Source organism: Microchirus variegatus (assembly GCF_963457635.1).
Source record: "Microchirus variegatus genome assembly, chromosome: 11".
NCBI lineage: Eukaryota > Metazoa > Chordata > Actinopteri > Pleuronectiformes > Soleidae > Microchirus > Microchirus variegatus.
In genome coordinates, this window is record NC_139812.1 from 9,616,109 (window position 1) to 9,633,894 (window position 17,786).

General features: G+C 40.6%; 1 protein-coding gene across 1 annotated transcript; it reads left to right on the forward strand.

Moving 5' to 3' along the window:
• Positions 1-9,250: 9,250 nt before the first annotated feature.
• rgs17 (regulator of G protein signaling 17) lies at positions 9,251-16,400 on the forward strand (the record flags this gene model as incomplete). Its single annotated transcript, XM_083897902.1, has 4 exons — positions 9,251-9,357; positions 14,928-15,002; positions 15,091-15,322; positions 16,212-16,400. 4 exons carry the CDS (start codon positions 9,251-9,253, stop codon positions 16,398-16,400), a joined length of 603 nt encoding a protein of 200 aa, XP_083754028.1.
• Positions 16,401-17,786: the final 1,386 nt, after the last annotated feature.

Here is a 17,786-nt window from a genome sequence, read left to right on the forward strand (position 1 = left end):
TTAAATAACCTGCTACAGTTCCTCTGCATGCCCAGACTGATCCAGGATGCACTCGTGCCAAGTTTGGTTCAAGTTTGTTTTTGGGTAAAATAAAAACAGCTTTGATGTGATGTTACTCAATGTGAATGTCTTTGTACTTGCATTGGCACTATATGACAATAAACTATCTTTTTTGCAGACCAAACTAAACAACTTAAAGGTGAAGTAAGTAGTTTAGTAGTGCCATCTAGAGAAGAGGCTGAAATTTACAACAAAGAACTGCTCCTCTGCTCACCCCCTCCCTTCCCTGAGCGTAGCGCTCCCTTCCCTGAGCGCTACGGTATCCGCAGCTGTCGTCCTCGTTGTCGTTCTCCGTTGACAGCAGATGAGGTTCGTGAGGTGAGGGAGAGGGCGAGCTAGCGCGGCCATAGCAGACGAAGCGGAGAGAGTGGAGGCGGGACTTCCGCTACAAGTAAAGCGACGCTTGATTTGTTCTCTCGCGTTTGTCCTTACAGGCTCCGGTAGAAACATGGCGTCTCGCTGCTAACAGTGGCAATGCAACCGCGGCCCGCGACCATGTTATTTTCCATGACTTTTTGAAACACTACGAAAATGAAACAAAAACTATTATGCAGCAACTAGACAATGCAGGAGCACATAATATGTATAAAAAAGTGGATTTTGGGTTATATAATCCCATAAATACTACACAGTGTCCCTTTAAGGTTTAGGACATTGTCATTTAGAGATTTTGGAAACATCCAGCAATATATTTACGTAATTGTAAAACTAATTCATAGGAAAATAAATAATAATTAAAAAAAATTCATTGTGGCATAAAGAAGGATTTTATAGTCCTTTTTGTGGCAGGGGCCTGAAACCTGAAGTCTCACTGTGCCAATGCGGACGTGCTCAGGCCATTCACCCTGTTGTAGGTCCATGTAGCATTAATATAAAGTTGGAGACATCATTTAAAGGTTGAAATCCGACATTGTGTGGCTTTAACTACTTTGTGCTAACTAGCGTTGGTTGGTTTATTTATAGTGAATTTGCATTACTTTGCATTAAACCCGTCCTTTTTACACACCAGTAGTGAACACGCAGGCAAGCCGGGCGTAGGAGCAATGGGCAGCGTTTATCTGCGCCTGAGGAGCATCGGTTGCCTTGCTCAGGGGCACCTCAACCCTTGACACTTCTTGGGATTTGAACCGGCAGCCTTCCGGTTTCAAGCCCAGTTGCTTTCTTCTTGGTCATTGGCTGCCCATTGGCCCAACAACAACAAAAACTATTGGATTCATTGAAAAAATGATGGACAGATTAATCAGTAACATTGCTGCAGCCTTTATTATTGTCTTGATCTGCTGATTGCGTTGATTTGGGGTTTGCCATCGAGCGCCTTTGACTAAGATTTAAATATCAGACTGATATGATATAAAAACCCTTTTGGTTTGCTTTTTTTTTCTACTGCTTTGCTTGCAAAATAGTTCCTGGTGCTCTAACATGTTTACTATGCTATTTCCTAAGAAACTAACCCTACTTTTTCCAGAGTACAGGCAGGTGAACATGTACCTTAACACACAGCTACACACCATAACAGTTTTAACTGGCACAAGCAGAGGAGATTAACTGTAGAACACTATTTTTTGTTGTTGTTGTTATTTTTTTATTTTTTTTAAGTATGTTGTGTCATATGGAAAGGGTGGTGGCTCCATGTAAAAGCCACCTGGTTGTGATTTAGGCTGTGGAGCAAATGAAAGCCTTAATAACGTTTTGTCTTAGACATCATCCATCATAGTTTGCAATCATTTACTGCATTTCCTGATCCACTTCCTGAAATTTTTTCTTTGTGACCACATCCTTCAGCTAGTAATGGATGCTTTGCATCAGCGTATATACGTCGACTGATATTCTGCAGACACATCTCAGGGGTCGATGTGAAAAGTTAGTCTTGTGTGCGGTCTGCACATTGTCTATGGGCAAGTAATTTTTTTAGTAATTAATGGAAAATAACTTTGTCTATTCAAAATAAGAAATATAACTTTAAAAAAAATATTATTAATCTGTGCATTTTCAGTGATAACAAAGCACTTGGAATACAAGTTCACTGCAGTAATATCTCAGATTATCAAAGATTTAAGTTTTTGCGTCTGAGTGAAACAAACCGGTTATTAATTGCACTTGCATAAGTTTAGGGAAGCTCAATATTATCCACACTATATTTGCTTAAAAATCTATGATTGGATATTGACTTCTATGTTAGTGTCCTCACCTACTGATTGTTGCACAATAAAGAACGTGTATAAATCTGCTGTGACATGAGTATGAACAATGTCTTAATTTCACCGCAGAAGAAACAAAATGACCTTAAATGTTGACTGTAAGTCTATGGTAATATTTGGCGATTAATTGCACATAATTTAAATATTTTATATTGTAACCGAAATAAAACTATTCATTCATTCATTCATATATCTTTATATCAGTTTTTGGCATATCACTTATCATATCATCCTTATTTAAATTCTTTATTGACAGAAAACAGTAGAAAAGTGCAGTTTTCATGAAACTACAATACAGAAGTAACTTTACAATTGTAGCCGATGATGACGATAGGTTGAACAACTTACAATTTAATACTTGGTTAATCAACTTTATCTCCTTGGCGCTGTGTTCAGCTCAGTACATATACAGGTTTAAAAAAAGTGATTGGCCTCAATCATCCAGAACATTCAGAGCCACAGTTTCTTCTTGATTTACAGTGTGTAGTGAGTCTGTGTTGTATTGATATTCAGGCTGTGCTTTCACTGTGTGCACATGTGCTGTTATGTAAGCAGTAGATACTGTATGTTTCTGCACTAAAGAACAATTCTCTGTTCTTATATTTACTGTTTTCTTGTTTGTGTCTTTTCCAGATGCTGTACTATAACTGCGCCCTGTACATTCCAGTCCATAAATGACCCTGTCACTTAGATCCAGGGAGGCCTAGAAGGCGACGCCAAGAGAGTCAAAAGGAGCGAGCGAAGTAAGGAGACAAGGGGAGGAACTATTCCACTTCACCTCAGCTTTTGTGTCCCTTTCTGTGCCAGTGGGTCAGGGATGGTGAGACCAGTAACTTCTCTTGTATGTGGTGAAAAGAACCTCCTTGCCTTGCCTTGTGTCTCCAGGAAGTCAGTGTTTGAGTCAGACAACTGCTCAGACAGCCCACCAGTCATTCACTCCTTCAACCAGCCTGCTATCATCCAGCAATACATTACCTCACGCCATGACTGCTCTGTCTGACCTGTTTTTAGAAACTCACTAATTCATGGTAAGCTTGAATTCTGTCTGATGTGATTGTGGTTTCTGGTGTTAGTAGTGTCTTTGGAGCCATTGTGTCTCCATGCTGAAGTGAGAGAGTTAGAATAGCCCCACACCCCCACTTTAAAGCGATTCTCAAAAGAGGTCCAGTAGCTGATGTCATGCAGCAGTCTGAACCAAAATCTACATTTAGTAGAAAGCTCTGTTTAAATCCATAGATGTATATTCTCGGCAATATGTCAGACCAAGATCCCAAAGACCCAAAGACCCAAAGATCCCGAGTAGAGGTTGGGGTGGATCACTACCGGTGCTATCAACACCACTATAAGCATGTTTATTTAATATGCCTTTGTTGATGATGTTCAAATACTGCAGGTCTAGAATAATGCTTGCAAAGCACCCTAGGGCATTATAGTGGCATATTCTGTGATACTTTGACGGCTTTAAACCAGCACTGGTGTCATTCATTGTTGTCATGTGATGCCTATAGCTCTATCTGTCACTTTTTTCCCAACATCAAGTTAATATTACTTTATTTACCATGCCATAAAAGATATTCTGATAAACATATACACACACGTGAACTTGCGCTGGTCGTCTGTGGCCACAGACGATGCTTTTAAAATGCATCTATACATGTTTGTTTTAGTGAAATTGTACAAAAGTGCATTTCTTTAACTCGGATAGATATGTGGTTTGTTCATGACGGGCATGATGGAGTCAGTGCTAACTATATATCATTGCCTCATACAGTCACATTTAAAAAAAAAAAAATCTCTTGAAAGCAAAGCGTTTGTCTTTTTCCATTCTATTAACAGGCTCATCTGATTGCTTATTACGTGAAGGCAAAGATTAGTGAAGGCCTCAACAAAGAGAATGTGAAGGAATGGACAGTTTTTTACGCACGTCATCATGTATTTTAATAGTTTAAAACTGTTGTGCACGCATTTTAATCACAAACAAGTCTGCTGCATTCACACCATTGTCTACGGACCACTTCCTGTGTGCAGTGCAGGACTGTCACATCGTGACACAAGATCTAAACACCACTGTACTGAGAAACATCATGGAGAGTCACGTGGAGCAGATGGGCTTAATCTTCATTGTGTGAACTCATTTGACAATTATGGAAGAGTATTACATTATTACCAAGTAAAAACTGAATTTGGCATGAATTCTGAGCTGAACTCATTGGCTGCCTATAGATGTTAATTCAAATAAAACCTTTCACTGCCATTGACGGCTAATGAAAGAAGAGAGTCTACTCTGTCTTTTGGTAGTTTTGGTATTTACATAGTCATAGAACACACTGTTTTGTGTGTCTCGGGAAATCAGTCAAAATACTGTAGAACACTTGGCAGTTCTATGCTGAAAATGACTGGCAGCCAATGAGTTAAAGTCAGAATTCTGAGCAAAAAGCCTGTCTGCTCCACATGACTCTCCATGATGTTTCTTAGTACAGCAGTGTTTAGATCTTGTGTCGTCATGTGACAGTCCTGCACTGCACTGCACACAGGAAGCAGTCCGTTTAATGTCCAGAAAGACAGAGGCAACGGCAAAATTGTGGTAGTTCACAATGGTCCACAATGGTAGCCCATGAAAAGTGCAAGGATTAAGATCTGTTTAAACTGTGGAGGACAGCATCACACTTCTCAGTGTACAACCCGACAGAAATCATTAGAAAAAAACAGTTTGATGGGATGCCTCACCTCTGCACTGCTGCTGTAAACACACAAATGCTCCCTCAGTCACTTCTGATAGTATTTCTTGACAGAGCCTGACACAGCATACAAATGTTACATTATTACTGATAAAACAAATGCAACAACGGCAAAATAATAACAACAACAAAATCAAAATGACACACTGCAGCTTTGAATTTCTGCCCCCTGATCAAGCAACGTAAATAAGATGTAGAAAAAGTGAGGGGAATTAGAATCTAAAAAAAACCACTGCATATGTGACAGATCTAGCAGCTCTCTTTTTCATCATCTCTTTTCCTGTGCCTTCCCTCTCATCTCACTCCATTTGTATTTCCACTCCATATTTGCATGTCGGGCCTCCTTCTCCAGGTTTAGAACAAAGCCGTACACTCACTGTGGTTTGCATTTAGCAGCCTGTTTTTCCACGAACGCTGCCTGGTCGCTGAATAACTGATGGCCACTCTGCTGGTCAGGCAGCAACATTTGCATATCAGGCAGGTCGCGTCAGCCTTACCTGCCATGTCATCATTGTTGGAGACTGCATGTCTGTCTGCAGAGTAGAGGGAGCGAGAAAGAGGAGCAAAGGCTCCCGCAGTGTGCTGAAGTGCAGTCATTTTTATTCGTTTGATAAGGGGTTTAATCAGAACCATGATGCTACAGGTAAGCATTCATTGACCGTACTTTTGATTTCCGAGACTACAAAACGGAAATGAAAATTGTGCGTCGTTCACACAGAATGATTTGGTGAAATTAGTGTTGGGCGGTATGAGAAAAAAATTATATTGCATTATATTTTTCAATTTTAGCGGTTTCCTGGTTAACATATTTTTTATGCATGAGCATGAGTGAGTGCTCCAGAGATGAGCGGTGCAGCTGAGTGTGTATGTCTGTTAACGTTACTATACATTCTTGGTTCTCTCACATGTGTTTTCTCATAAGGTGGTGGTGTAAATTGATAATTCCTGCAATTACTACCACAGTTTCTTCTTTATCTAAGCCAGGCTTGTCCAAACATTTATTTATTCATTTATTTATTTATTTATTTTAAAGAGGTCCAGATTTGATAATGTGAGTAAAAGTTACATACAAAGACACTGTTTTATAATAATGTGATTTTTAAATCCCATTATAACCAAATCCAAGACACACAGGAGTGAACAGATGAAAAAGCAAAAACAATTCAACCTTTCTTTCACTTCTGGTGTCAGATAACTTAAAGTAATATTTCTGGGTATATAACATATGGGTACATAACAGCAATAGGCAAACCTTATTCAAAAGTTTAGGTGTTGATGGAGGTTCTCAGTCATCTTCTGTAGTTAGCTGTAGGCAACTGGACTTGCTTGAGTTTTAAGGTGCTTTCGCACCTACAGTATTTGGTGCACACCAAATGTGTTGGTGCACACCAAATGATGTAATTCATTATGGGTATGAGATACAGGATAACCCCGGATTTCAAACCTCAGCGGCGCAGTTTTGCGCCATTCTCTGCCCAGCTTCAATCCCTAACGTGCGCGTTACGACCTTGCGAGCCAGCCGTATTCACACAAGAAGCCGCCGGGGGAAATGCTCACATTAATTAGAGTGGCAGCAATCAGCTCCGGTGACCGCAGTGCTTATGTTCCGCGGCGGTGACGCGCCCGGTGGAAATCGACGGTTAGTCCGCTTCCGGTGCCGATGGTTTCGCGGTCTATTTTGGTTCGTTTAGAACTATGCATATGTGAAAGCAAACTGCACCTACGTCTGTTTGCTACATTGTAAAATGTTTCTGACTGGTGTGGACCAAAGCAACCGAACTATTGGTGAGAAAGCACCCAAAGACTTCTCCACCAGCAAGTCAGAACTGAAGAAGCCTCTTAGATTAGAGGGGAAATGTCTTCAACTCAACTCAAGCAAGTCCAGTCTCCTACAGCTAACTACTGAAGAATACAACAAGGTGTGGAGTTGGTCAATGCCTGTGCAACTCCTTACGAGCTAAGCTAATGGAGACGGCAAGTGATTTTCAGTCCCAGTCCATCACTGGCCATAAATAATACATTATACAGTATTGAAGCTGTGGGCTGTATACAATCTGACTTTTGGATATGCCGAACCTATGCCCTTTAGCATGTATGGTGGAACAGTGAAAAGGGTCCCCCATTGCAAGTCCCGTTTTTCTTGCGATAAACGAAAAGTTCATATCATTGGTATGAACTGGTGAAATCAAGTTTTAACATTGTTTAGTGGAGTTTTTGTTTATTATTTGGTGACAACAAAAGAACTAGTTCTGGCATCTTCTTCGATCGTTATTGGCCCTATGGGGTAAAAAGCTGTTGGGGTAATAGAGTGTGAACTGCACAGCTGTTCTACAACCTTAAAAATACTTAAAATCATGTAGTATGAATTTGGCATTTGAAGCCTGGGTCAGTCCATAGTACCTAAGGCCCTCGAACACTTCCCTCTGTAGTGACTCGATAAGTTTGACTGTTCTCACCTGGGATTAAAATGCATCCCAGATGCGTCTCATGTGACCAAGTATGTGCTTTCCCCCGCACTTTATTCAAATTCACGCTGATATTTGCGATAACAAAAATATGTTTTTAACAAGTCTGATTGTACAGATGTGTCTGCTCTTTTTGTGTAGGTGTGCGAGCGGGTGTGTGACTGAAAGAGACAAAGGACTTTGAATTGTGCAAAAAAAAAAAAAAAGAATTAATATGGCAAAATTAATGGCAGAATAAGTATTGTGGTGGTGGCTGCAACTAAATTAACATATGACTGCTAATTAGAATGAAAAAAGCTGTGAAACTACTGCTGGTCATAAGACGTCAGCTGAGGAGGCAGCCATTCATTTGTCCTGAGGGACGGTCTTAATTCCACTCCTCAGTGTGGACAAAATGTGTCCTCAAACCACCTCTGAATCTGTCATCAGATGCGAGAATGCATTCAGCACACTCCGGTACAGTACGGTACATATGTTTTTGCTCTTCCCATTAGGAGTAGTACCAATGCTCATCCGTTTCGTCGTCCCCACTGCGTAAATATCAGAAACAAAAACATTAAAGGTGCCATATTATATCCTATTTCTCCAAGTTAACCTAGTTCCCTGGTGTCCTAATGAACATGTCTGTGACATGCTTTGGTCAAAATACCTTAAGGATGAAGCACCACAGCAGTTCAATCACCCTGCCAAAACAGCCCTGTTCAGAACACTCTGTTTTGTAGTATCTCTTTAAAAAAAAAAAAATAATAATAATTATATCAGCCACAGAGGCTACTGGGAGCTAACAGCAGTTAGCATTTGGAAAAGTGATCATTTGCAGGCTCTAGTAGGCACATTGCCGTCATATATAACATGTATCCACTGGACAGATAAATCCTCTGAGGCTGGAAGTTTGTGTAGGACTCTGTGCTGCACTGTGGAGCCAACTATAGAACTTTTCGCGGACTTCCGGTTTTCGGATACCGTTGCCCTCACCAGCACTCTCGCGTGTTTTACGGACCAAGCGGAGCTCCGCATGAGAAAACAATTCCAGGAATTTAGCGTCTTGTGACGGCCCAATGAGTGCGGAAGTCAGCATCGCGTGTTGAGTGAGTCATCTTTTTTTCATACTTTGCCGACTGATCGGGCCTCCAGAGTCCCAAATATAAAGATTTAAATGATTAAAAAGTAGATTTCGCATAATAGAGGACCTTTAAAGCATCAGCAGAAACCACGACACCGAGTATCTGCGATGGAATGACGCACCGTGAGCCAACAGCAGCACATTCATGTGACCACAGCGTCAATAATAATAGTATAGAAGCGCCGCATTATATCGTTCCCAGTGTTTGTGGCGTGTCACTGTTTCAATCCTTCTCTCTTATCTTTGCAGAGGAAGTTTTCACATCCTGAGGCCACATAAAGGATGAATGTAGAGAGAGAGAGAGAGAGCTGGCTGGGTTATTAATATGAGCATGCATGTGTGTGCACACGTGTGTGTCTTTCCGTGAACGTGATGTGACTGTGTCTGTGCCCATTGAAATGAATGAGTGAAAGACTTGGCGTTAAGCCAGAAACCCTCGTACCGTACGAGGGAGGGAATCCTCTCTTCTGCTTGAGTGCTCCCTCTCTCGTTCTCTTACTCTCTCACACACACGTATAGATTAAATTTCTTCTCGTTTTAACCTTTTAAGAAGATATATTGTGTGGTGCATTGTTGCTTGATCAATATTTGTTGCGAGGTATATTTAACCGTGTTTATTTACCTCTTTCATCTATGGTGAAGCCCCAGAGTGTGAGTGGAGTGGAGATGAGAAAAAGGCAGGCGGCGCACATTGAGGCCCCACCCCAGGCCCCCGGACAGCCCCGACCTAATACCTGCTGCCTCTGCTGGTGCGGCTGCTGCAAGTGTCTCTGGTAAGAAAGTATTATACACCTACAGGAATTTGGAATGAAGTGATGCGATTTAAAGCTGGTCTTATATAAAGCGAGCTGTCAATGAGTTTAACTCATGCAACACGTGTATGTAATGCTCAAAAGCATGTCTTGAATAAACCTGGCGTAATCGACGTTTTTTTTACAGCAGATATTTATTTAGATGAAATAGTAGGACAAACACAGGATTTACCACTAACATTAATTAAGGTTCCACTCCAGTATTAACAGAGCTGTGTTATTGTTCAAGTGTATGGGTAGATCACGCTAAATACTTGACACCTGTAGAGGATGTTTTTTTTTCTTCAAAAAACTGCATACATATTTTCTGGATGTGTTCCTGTAAAGTGAAATAGAAATATTTATCCTCTATTGTCATTATACAAGGTATCCGCGGGGTCTTAAAAAGTCTTAAATCCAATAATTTGAATTTAAGGGCTTAAAATGTCTTAAATTTTCCTAAAATCTCATAAAAAGTCTTAAATACAATTTCGAAAGTTCTTAAAGTGGACGTACCTTGTTGAAGAAGCCCTGAAGGTTCAAAACAAACAGTTCAGCCATTGCTGAGAATGCTGTGTTTTTTAGATCTCTGAAAAAACCTGGTCCGGTTACATAAACACCGGTTCTCCGGAACAGCAGATCGTCCTTCTCCGGGCACTAGTCCGGGCACATCTGGTTGCATACATTGAACCGCAGAAGAAGAAGAACGTCCGTTGTGAAGGTGTTTCACGAGTGACAGTGTCTTCTGACTCTGGGTCTGACTCTGGGTCAAAGTCATAAAAGGGACTGCGGCGGGGAGTCGTGACAAAGCTATTTTTAAACATTGTTAAAACAATGTTTTGATAATGAGGAGCAGTGCATCCACCGTTCCAGAGGGGGGAGCTGCGCTTCTGAGAGCAGTGTATTTCTGGGTACTGGCCAATCACAAGACTCTGTTTTCTGGGTGAGAAAGTTGAGTCTCAAATATCAGAAAAGAGGATTTCTATAGGCTTGTTTACATCAACTAGGAGGTTTTTTTGACCATAAAAACAAGTTAATGTATGTAAGTAGACCTCCATAACTAACATATATGTGCAACAGGACCACTCTATGTGAGCTTTAAAAAAATCTATTCATGTTACTTTTATTTAAAGCGTGCATTAACTTCAGTCTCGCTTTGAAATGTTTCGATTTTTGAGGATGCTAGCATATCAACACGGAACTAAAGTAGGCCACCTGTGCTGCCTGGTGAGAATTTATCGAGGCGGTCACACTTACTAGTGTGCTGTGCGCAGGCGCGGTGTGTTACAGCTTAGCATAGCATAGCAGCGGTGAAAACTTAATGAAAGCCCACAGCTAAGCCGAATTGCAAGTTCAACGATTTGTGGCTCCAATTTTCCTTCATGTCTTTTGTACTTTTTTGCCAGTATTGCCTTAAATTGTATTCATTATGGTCTTAAAAAAGTCTTAAAAAGTCTTAAATTTGACTTGTTGAAACCTGCAGAGACCCTGTTATAGCATTGCTAGCATACTACACCATAAATGATACACACCAAGTTTTTTCCAGCATTTAGCTGTTTTATGACAAGGAGAACAGCTTTGTTGAAGAGAAGTCTGCATTGAAAAACACTTTTTTTTGTTTTTCCCTCATGTTGCCCCGAAGTGATAATTCTCTGTTGACAAATCAGTGGACTTGGGCTGGGTTAAAAAGATCTTTTCTTTTAAAAATCCAAAATTAATTCATAAAGTTCTTTATCGGTCCTTTAATATATGGTATTTCCTGTATCCTCTGCATGGGATACCCAAATCACATGACTGCAGATGTGTTCATTACTTGCCATTTATGTTGTAGAAGCAGAAATGCTTAGACATGGCGGTTTTCAGATGCTTTATTGCTTGAGGTAAGCGATATACACCGTTTGCGATGGTATCGTCATTTGCGTTTTAACGACGTGCAAATTGACTAATATGGAGTGCTTAAACGCGCAACGAAACACGCACACGTAAACTCCACACACTCACTGAATGCAGCAGAAGTCCTCCTCGCTGCATTCAATGAGCTCTGAGCAGCAGGACTCTGTGTCACATGACCACTAGTAGACTCGTGAGCGGTTTCCCCTGCCGCTAAGGGCAGCTGTGTGGAGAGAACATGGAAGACGCCAGCACCCACATCTCAAGAAAAAGCCCGGTAAAACCTGCAAGGCTCACTCAACAAACCCTCGCTGTATCATTCCGAAGAAAAACGCTGTATAATATAAACACAGTTTGTAGCGTGTACAAACACACTCATCACATCAGCAGGTAACAATGTAAATGAAAGAGAGACACGCTCGCTCTTGTGTATCTATCATATAATATCAGGAATGAAGCTGTTAACAAACATGAACAAACGGCCACTGGATGCAACATTATTTCATTTGAGCGGCGTGCGCTTGCGGGGGTGGAGGGGGTTGAATTAATTGAACAAATTACAGGTCATTAAACGAGTTAATTTGGGGGAAAACTCACAGTCCTAATAGGTCTATATAATTTATAGTTATGGTTTTATGTTCTATGTGGCTTGTTCATATTAATAACATTTGTTTCAAACTCTACTACAGTAAATAATCTGGAGAACGTTTTTGTTTTTGTGTGATTGTTGCTCATTCCTGGACAGAACTTGAAGTGAATAATTTAATGTATTTAATAATATGATTATGTCTGTGTGCAAGATTATGCAGAACATGCATAGAGTACTTTGAATAATTACTTGAATCCTTAAGTTAAAAGACAATAAATAGTGCATCCGTTGGTATTATCTCTAAACATTAACTGAGTTATATAACTCAAACAATTCAAACCAAATTTTAAAAGGATATACGCTAACACTTTATAACAAGTAAGACTATTAATAAATATTGGATTCATCTTTTATAATGCATGAACACTCATTAGTATGTAGTTTATAAACAGTGTCCAAATAGCTGCTATACTCAAGCAGCCAATCAGCATCCACCTCCAACACATGAGCTCTTTGATTGACTTACAAGGGACTGCTGTCTCACCTCTCTCTGTGTCCAGCAGTCGCTCAATACATAAGTAAAACATGTATAACTGTGTTTATAAACTACATACTAATGAGTATTCATGCGTTAGAAATGATGAATTCAAAATCTGTTCATGCTTAACTAATGCTAATAGTGTGTACTTATTATAAAGTATTACCCAAGATTTCCACAGGGCTTACATAAAAAAACCTAGTGCACCACGTTGTCCCTGAGCAAAGCACCAGAACCAGGAGCTGTTGTGAGGCTCTCACAGCTGCCTCACTGTGGTCGCACTCTTGCCTGGAGAGAGGAGTGAATGAAACATTGTTTTCAGTCAGTGAATGGTGAATGTGCTGCTTCTTTCACACCACTTCATCTGGAGTGGTGGCAGCTTGTGGACTGGGCCTAGTAGTGAGTGCTCCGTGACTCCACGATGTGTTTTTCAATCAAACGTCGGCGTCAGCGCCTCTAAAGTGAGCCTGGAAAACGGTCAGTCCCTTATGTTTGTAGTGTGGAGGCTGGGAAGGATAATGTGCCTTTTCAGTGGATGTTTTTGCTACATGTATGAGATGCTTTGGAAGAGAGCTGCATTGAAATCCTTGCTTCTTTTTTTTTTTTTTTTTTTTCAGCGTTATGATCAGTCAAGTGGTAAAAACATGTGAGTGTATTAAACACAGGAGAGTTGTAGATGCTTAGGCTAAGTGTGTATGCAAGTGTTACACACTTCGACCCCTTCTCACCCACCCTCACACAGGGCCCTTATCTGGTTGGGGTGCCATCTATTTCCATCCACAGATCACATGCAAAACAGCTGTGAAGAACAGCCTGTATATTTAGCTGTATTGTGAGGGCGCCCGGGGGCTGTGGCTAGCTTAGCCCATTACTGCCGCACAATGGGGACTTTGACAAGAGACAACAAGAGGAAGGAAAGATCTTCCATGGTGGGACAAAAATAGACAGATCAGTGTGTGCATTGTGGACTCAGCAAGTGTGACTGAGCTGCGATAGACAGAGAGGCTACCGGGTGTTCGTTTTTCAAAGTTTATATAAAGACTTTCACTGAAGCGTTATTGTTTCACAGACTTTGAATATGCGGCGACGCTCACTTGGGATTATATTTGTCGGTTGAAAATCACACTGGTGCTTCCCAGTGTGATTACCAGTGGAGACCAACGAGCGGTAGAGTAACGTCAGAACTAACCGTCCTTTTTCTTCATTGATTTATCTGCTTATTGTTGTCTCTATAAATGCATGAATGGATTCAGGCTCAGTTTAAGCAAGAATCTGGAAATATGATATGTATCTCAACACAGGGTTGAGAATATTATACACTGAAAAAAATGCTAAAATGTTTTATACACAAACAATGTACAGTTTTCTTTGTCTTATATGAGAGAAGAGGAAAGATAGTTGACTCTCTCCCGGAGAGTCAAATGGCTGAAAGCCTGCTGCCAACTAGTGGTCAGAAGCTTAAACACAACACAAAACTACTGTCAAGAAAACAATTGATTTTTTTGTGTATTCATAGAATACTTGTAATTTCTTAATCCTGGACCTGGGAACACACTGTCCTGCATGTTTTAGATGTTTCCCTGCTCCAACACTCCTGATTCAAATGATCGGCTCTTCAGTAATCACTGCAGAAGACGGATAACGACCCGTTTATTTGAAGTTTAGTGAAGTTGCACAACTGAGAATATCCAGCATTACTGATATTGGTCTGATACATTGTTTTATTTACTTGTCCTGATGCATTTTAGTACCTAGCTATAACCAGCTAAATATAACCATTTAAAAAATGCAGACATTTACAGCCCTCACTCACATTCTTGTCACATGACAGTGGTGGCAGTCATCTCTTTTTTTTTTTCATATTTTCGTAATCGATTAATCTGTCATTATTTTCTCGATTAATCAATTAATGGTTTAGTCCATTAAATGTTAGAAAATGTTTTTTTTTTGTTTTTTTTTTAAACGTTGATGTTTGTCAAACATAGAAATGACGATGTTCTTGAATGTCTTGTTTTGTCCACAAACCAAAATGATTCAGTTTTAATGATTTCTTTGTTATGTGCAGCAAAGAAACGAAGTAAATGTTGACATTTAAGAAGCTAAAACAATTAGAAATCGTGTTTTAATAATGAAAAAAGCTTCAAACCGATTAATCGATTATCAAAATAGTTGATGATTAATTTAACGGTGCATTATGTAATAAATCTAAAGCAACTGGCCATAAAATCCTTCTAATATGTCACTGAGACTCAGGAATAATGTTCATATAACAAACTGAACTCACCAACAACAACAGTACATCCAAACTATTTGCATTAAAAAATATATTTTGCAGACTGCAAATCATGTTTATGTTTTGAAATCATTGCAGTCAGTAGAGTCTCATCTGCTGAGCAACCACGGGTTGCCAGTTACGTCAGAAAACGTAACGTTATATATGGCACCTTTAATAATCGATTAATCGATTAATTGTGACTTACACATACCAGTCGTGACTGCTTAGCCATGACAAGCAACATTTTGTCTGCATTCCAGGAACGAAGACAGGATGGAGAGGAGTGAACGACAGACCTGCACCAAGATGGACAGTATTGAAGCTGCAGAAGAACAGTAAGTCATGTCAAGCGTGTGTCTCCGTGATTGTGCGTTTGTCTCTATCCGTCTCTCTCTCACACACGCGTTCATGTCCTGACCGCAGACACCCCAGTCTAGAGGAGGTGCTGTCATGGGCGCGGAGCTTTGAGATGATGCTGCGCTCCTTGGAGGGCCGAGAGGTCTTCAGGGAGTTCCTGCGCTCGGAGTACAGCGAGGACAACCTGCTTTTCTGGATGGCCTGTGAAGAGCTGAAAAAAGAGACCAATCCATCGGTGGTGGACGAGAAAACCAGGATCATATACGAAGACTACGTGTCCATATTGTCACCCAAAGAGGTACCTACTGAATTTGTGCCCATTAGCTACCACAGCATAACCATGCCGGTTTTTCTCAGAAAATGCTTGTGAAGCTGGTTTAAAAAAGATGCTTGAAAGTCATTTTAAAGAAGAATTAACCACCAACCATTTTAACTCCACAGTATCAGCCTGTAGTTGGAGACACCACTTTTGTCCAGGCTGAACTATCACAGCAAATATGTTTTTATTTGTTTTATTTATTTATTATTTCAGGACAATGCACATTAATGAACATACAAAAGTACATGTAAATGTGCCAGATTATAGCCCAGGGGCTATTTTCCATCTGTAGTCCATATTAGGCTGGTTGATGTTGGAATAAAAAGAACAAAATATATACATAATAAAACTAATTATACAAAACAGCAAGAAACAAAAAAACCAACAAAAAAAACAGGACAATTCATTAGTATGTTTAGTGGTGATTGCATGTTTGGTTAGTCCTAAGCCACGCTTTAACGTGGCTCTTGAAATTGGCCAGAGTGGGACATTCCCTTATAGTTGATGGTATTGTATTCCATAGTGCACTACCTTTAATAGATAGTACACTATGGCTGAAGGAGGTTTTCCTAAATGGAACCTCAACGTCCCTGTTTACTACTGCTCTGGTTACCCGAGTTCGTCGATATTTAATAAACTCTAGCAGAGGGGGTGGTGCCAGGCCATGTAGTACTTTATAAAACAAGCAGATAGAATATATTAGGATATATATCATTTGAATATATCCTAATAACTTGTATGTAGGGCCAATTATCAAGGCAAAGTTTGTCTGAGTAATGTCTTAATAGCATATGCTGCCAAGCACAGCAGCTGTGGTTGACTGAATGTTATCGGAATGACTAAATAAATGTTGTTTTTCTCACCACAGGTGAGTCTGGATTCGCGGGTCAGAGAAGGAATAAACCAGAGCCTCGCTGAGCCCAGCAACCTTATGTACGAGGAGGCCCAGCTCCAGATTTACACCCTGATGCACCGCGACTCCTTTCCCCGTTTCCTTAACTCCTCCACTTACAGAGACCTCCTGGCCAGCAGGAGGCGCACCTGCCTCGACACCTAGACCCCGCCACCCTCCCTCATTGCCATTGTACACCAACGAGACTACTACTTAAACTTCAAATACTACTATGGTGCCAGAAGTTGGGTTTGGAAATATCTTTCCCTCTCTTTTGATTGAAAAGACTGAATGACATCCAAGATAGCTGGTTGTTTTTTGTTTTTTTTATTTATATTTTTTAAGCAATTTATATCCAGTTGTCCACTGGAGCCAGGTCAGCCTTTGCTGGTTAGTTATTGGTCAGTTTAGGACCATTAATGCTGGCCAGTGATTGTTTTGCTAGCAATTTGTGCTGTTTTGGTTTGGTTGACTGGCCGACCCACGTGTCAGCTGTTGATGGAAGTGGCCTCCCTGTTGGCCGGCTGTTGGTTACCTGTGGACACGGACTCCTCAGGTGGTGGTGACAGAGAGAGAGAGAGAGAGAGAGAGAGAGAGAGAGAGAGAGAGAGAGACAAAAAGGACAAGCCAACTGTTCCTGTACTGTAATATTTAGACCTCATATTTTCTACCCTCACTTTGATGTTCTCTCTTACTCTAACTCATTCTCTCCATGTTTTTATTTCATTTTGTTTTTTAAATTCTGTCCCATTCCTCACATTATGTTCTCTTCACTGTCCAACCTTGGTGGCAGTTTCTGCCCATTTAACCAGTAGAGGCACTGGCTCTGCTTGTGATTCTCTCTCAACAGAAGGGACCTGTTCCTCCGTGTGGCTGTTTTTGTACAGTGATGGGAAAAGGTGCATTCTGTCCGGTTTTTTTTGGGTTTTTTTAAATGAGGGGGTTCGATGGCTCCTGCAGCACATGCAGAAGCAGCATCCATTCATCCATCCTACCATCCAACCATCCATCCGTCCAAGCACTTTCCCTCTTTGATTCTTTAACTGGGAGCTGTAAGGGCTAGAATTGTGGTTGGGCAGCTACATGTACTATTATTACTCATGACAAAAAAAAAAATTCCAATGCTTTTACACGGAAGAAAAAGCAGCACAATTGCTGCTGGAGTTTTGCTGGAAAAGCAACCACAGTTTGTCCAACGATCCCTACCTCCCATCTTTGTTTTTTCCAACTCAGACCATCACAGCCTGACAAGCACAGGTGCCCAAATAGGGGGGAAAATAACCAGTGGAGAAAAGAAAACCAAACCCTCACTGGCTCCAAATAGTCATCTGCATTTAGAAACTCATGAGCAGGAAAAGGATGTTTTCGTTCTCAAGTTTCATCGTGAATTGAGTATTATGGGAAGCTTATGCAGCAGGCACTGAATCAATTAAAGTGGTTATTAAAACCTGACTGTTGTCTAGCTTTAGACGCTGTAGGAAACATGACAGTCCTTGGAGTTGGACGTAATAATATCTCGTTGCAGATGATGATGCATGAACCAGGTGCCAA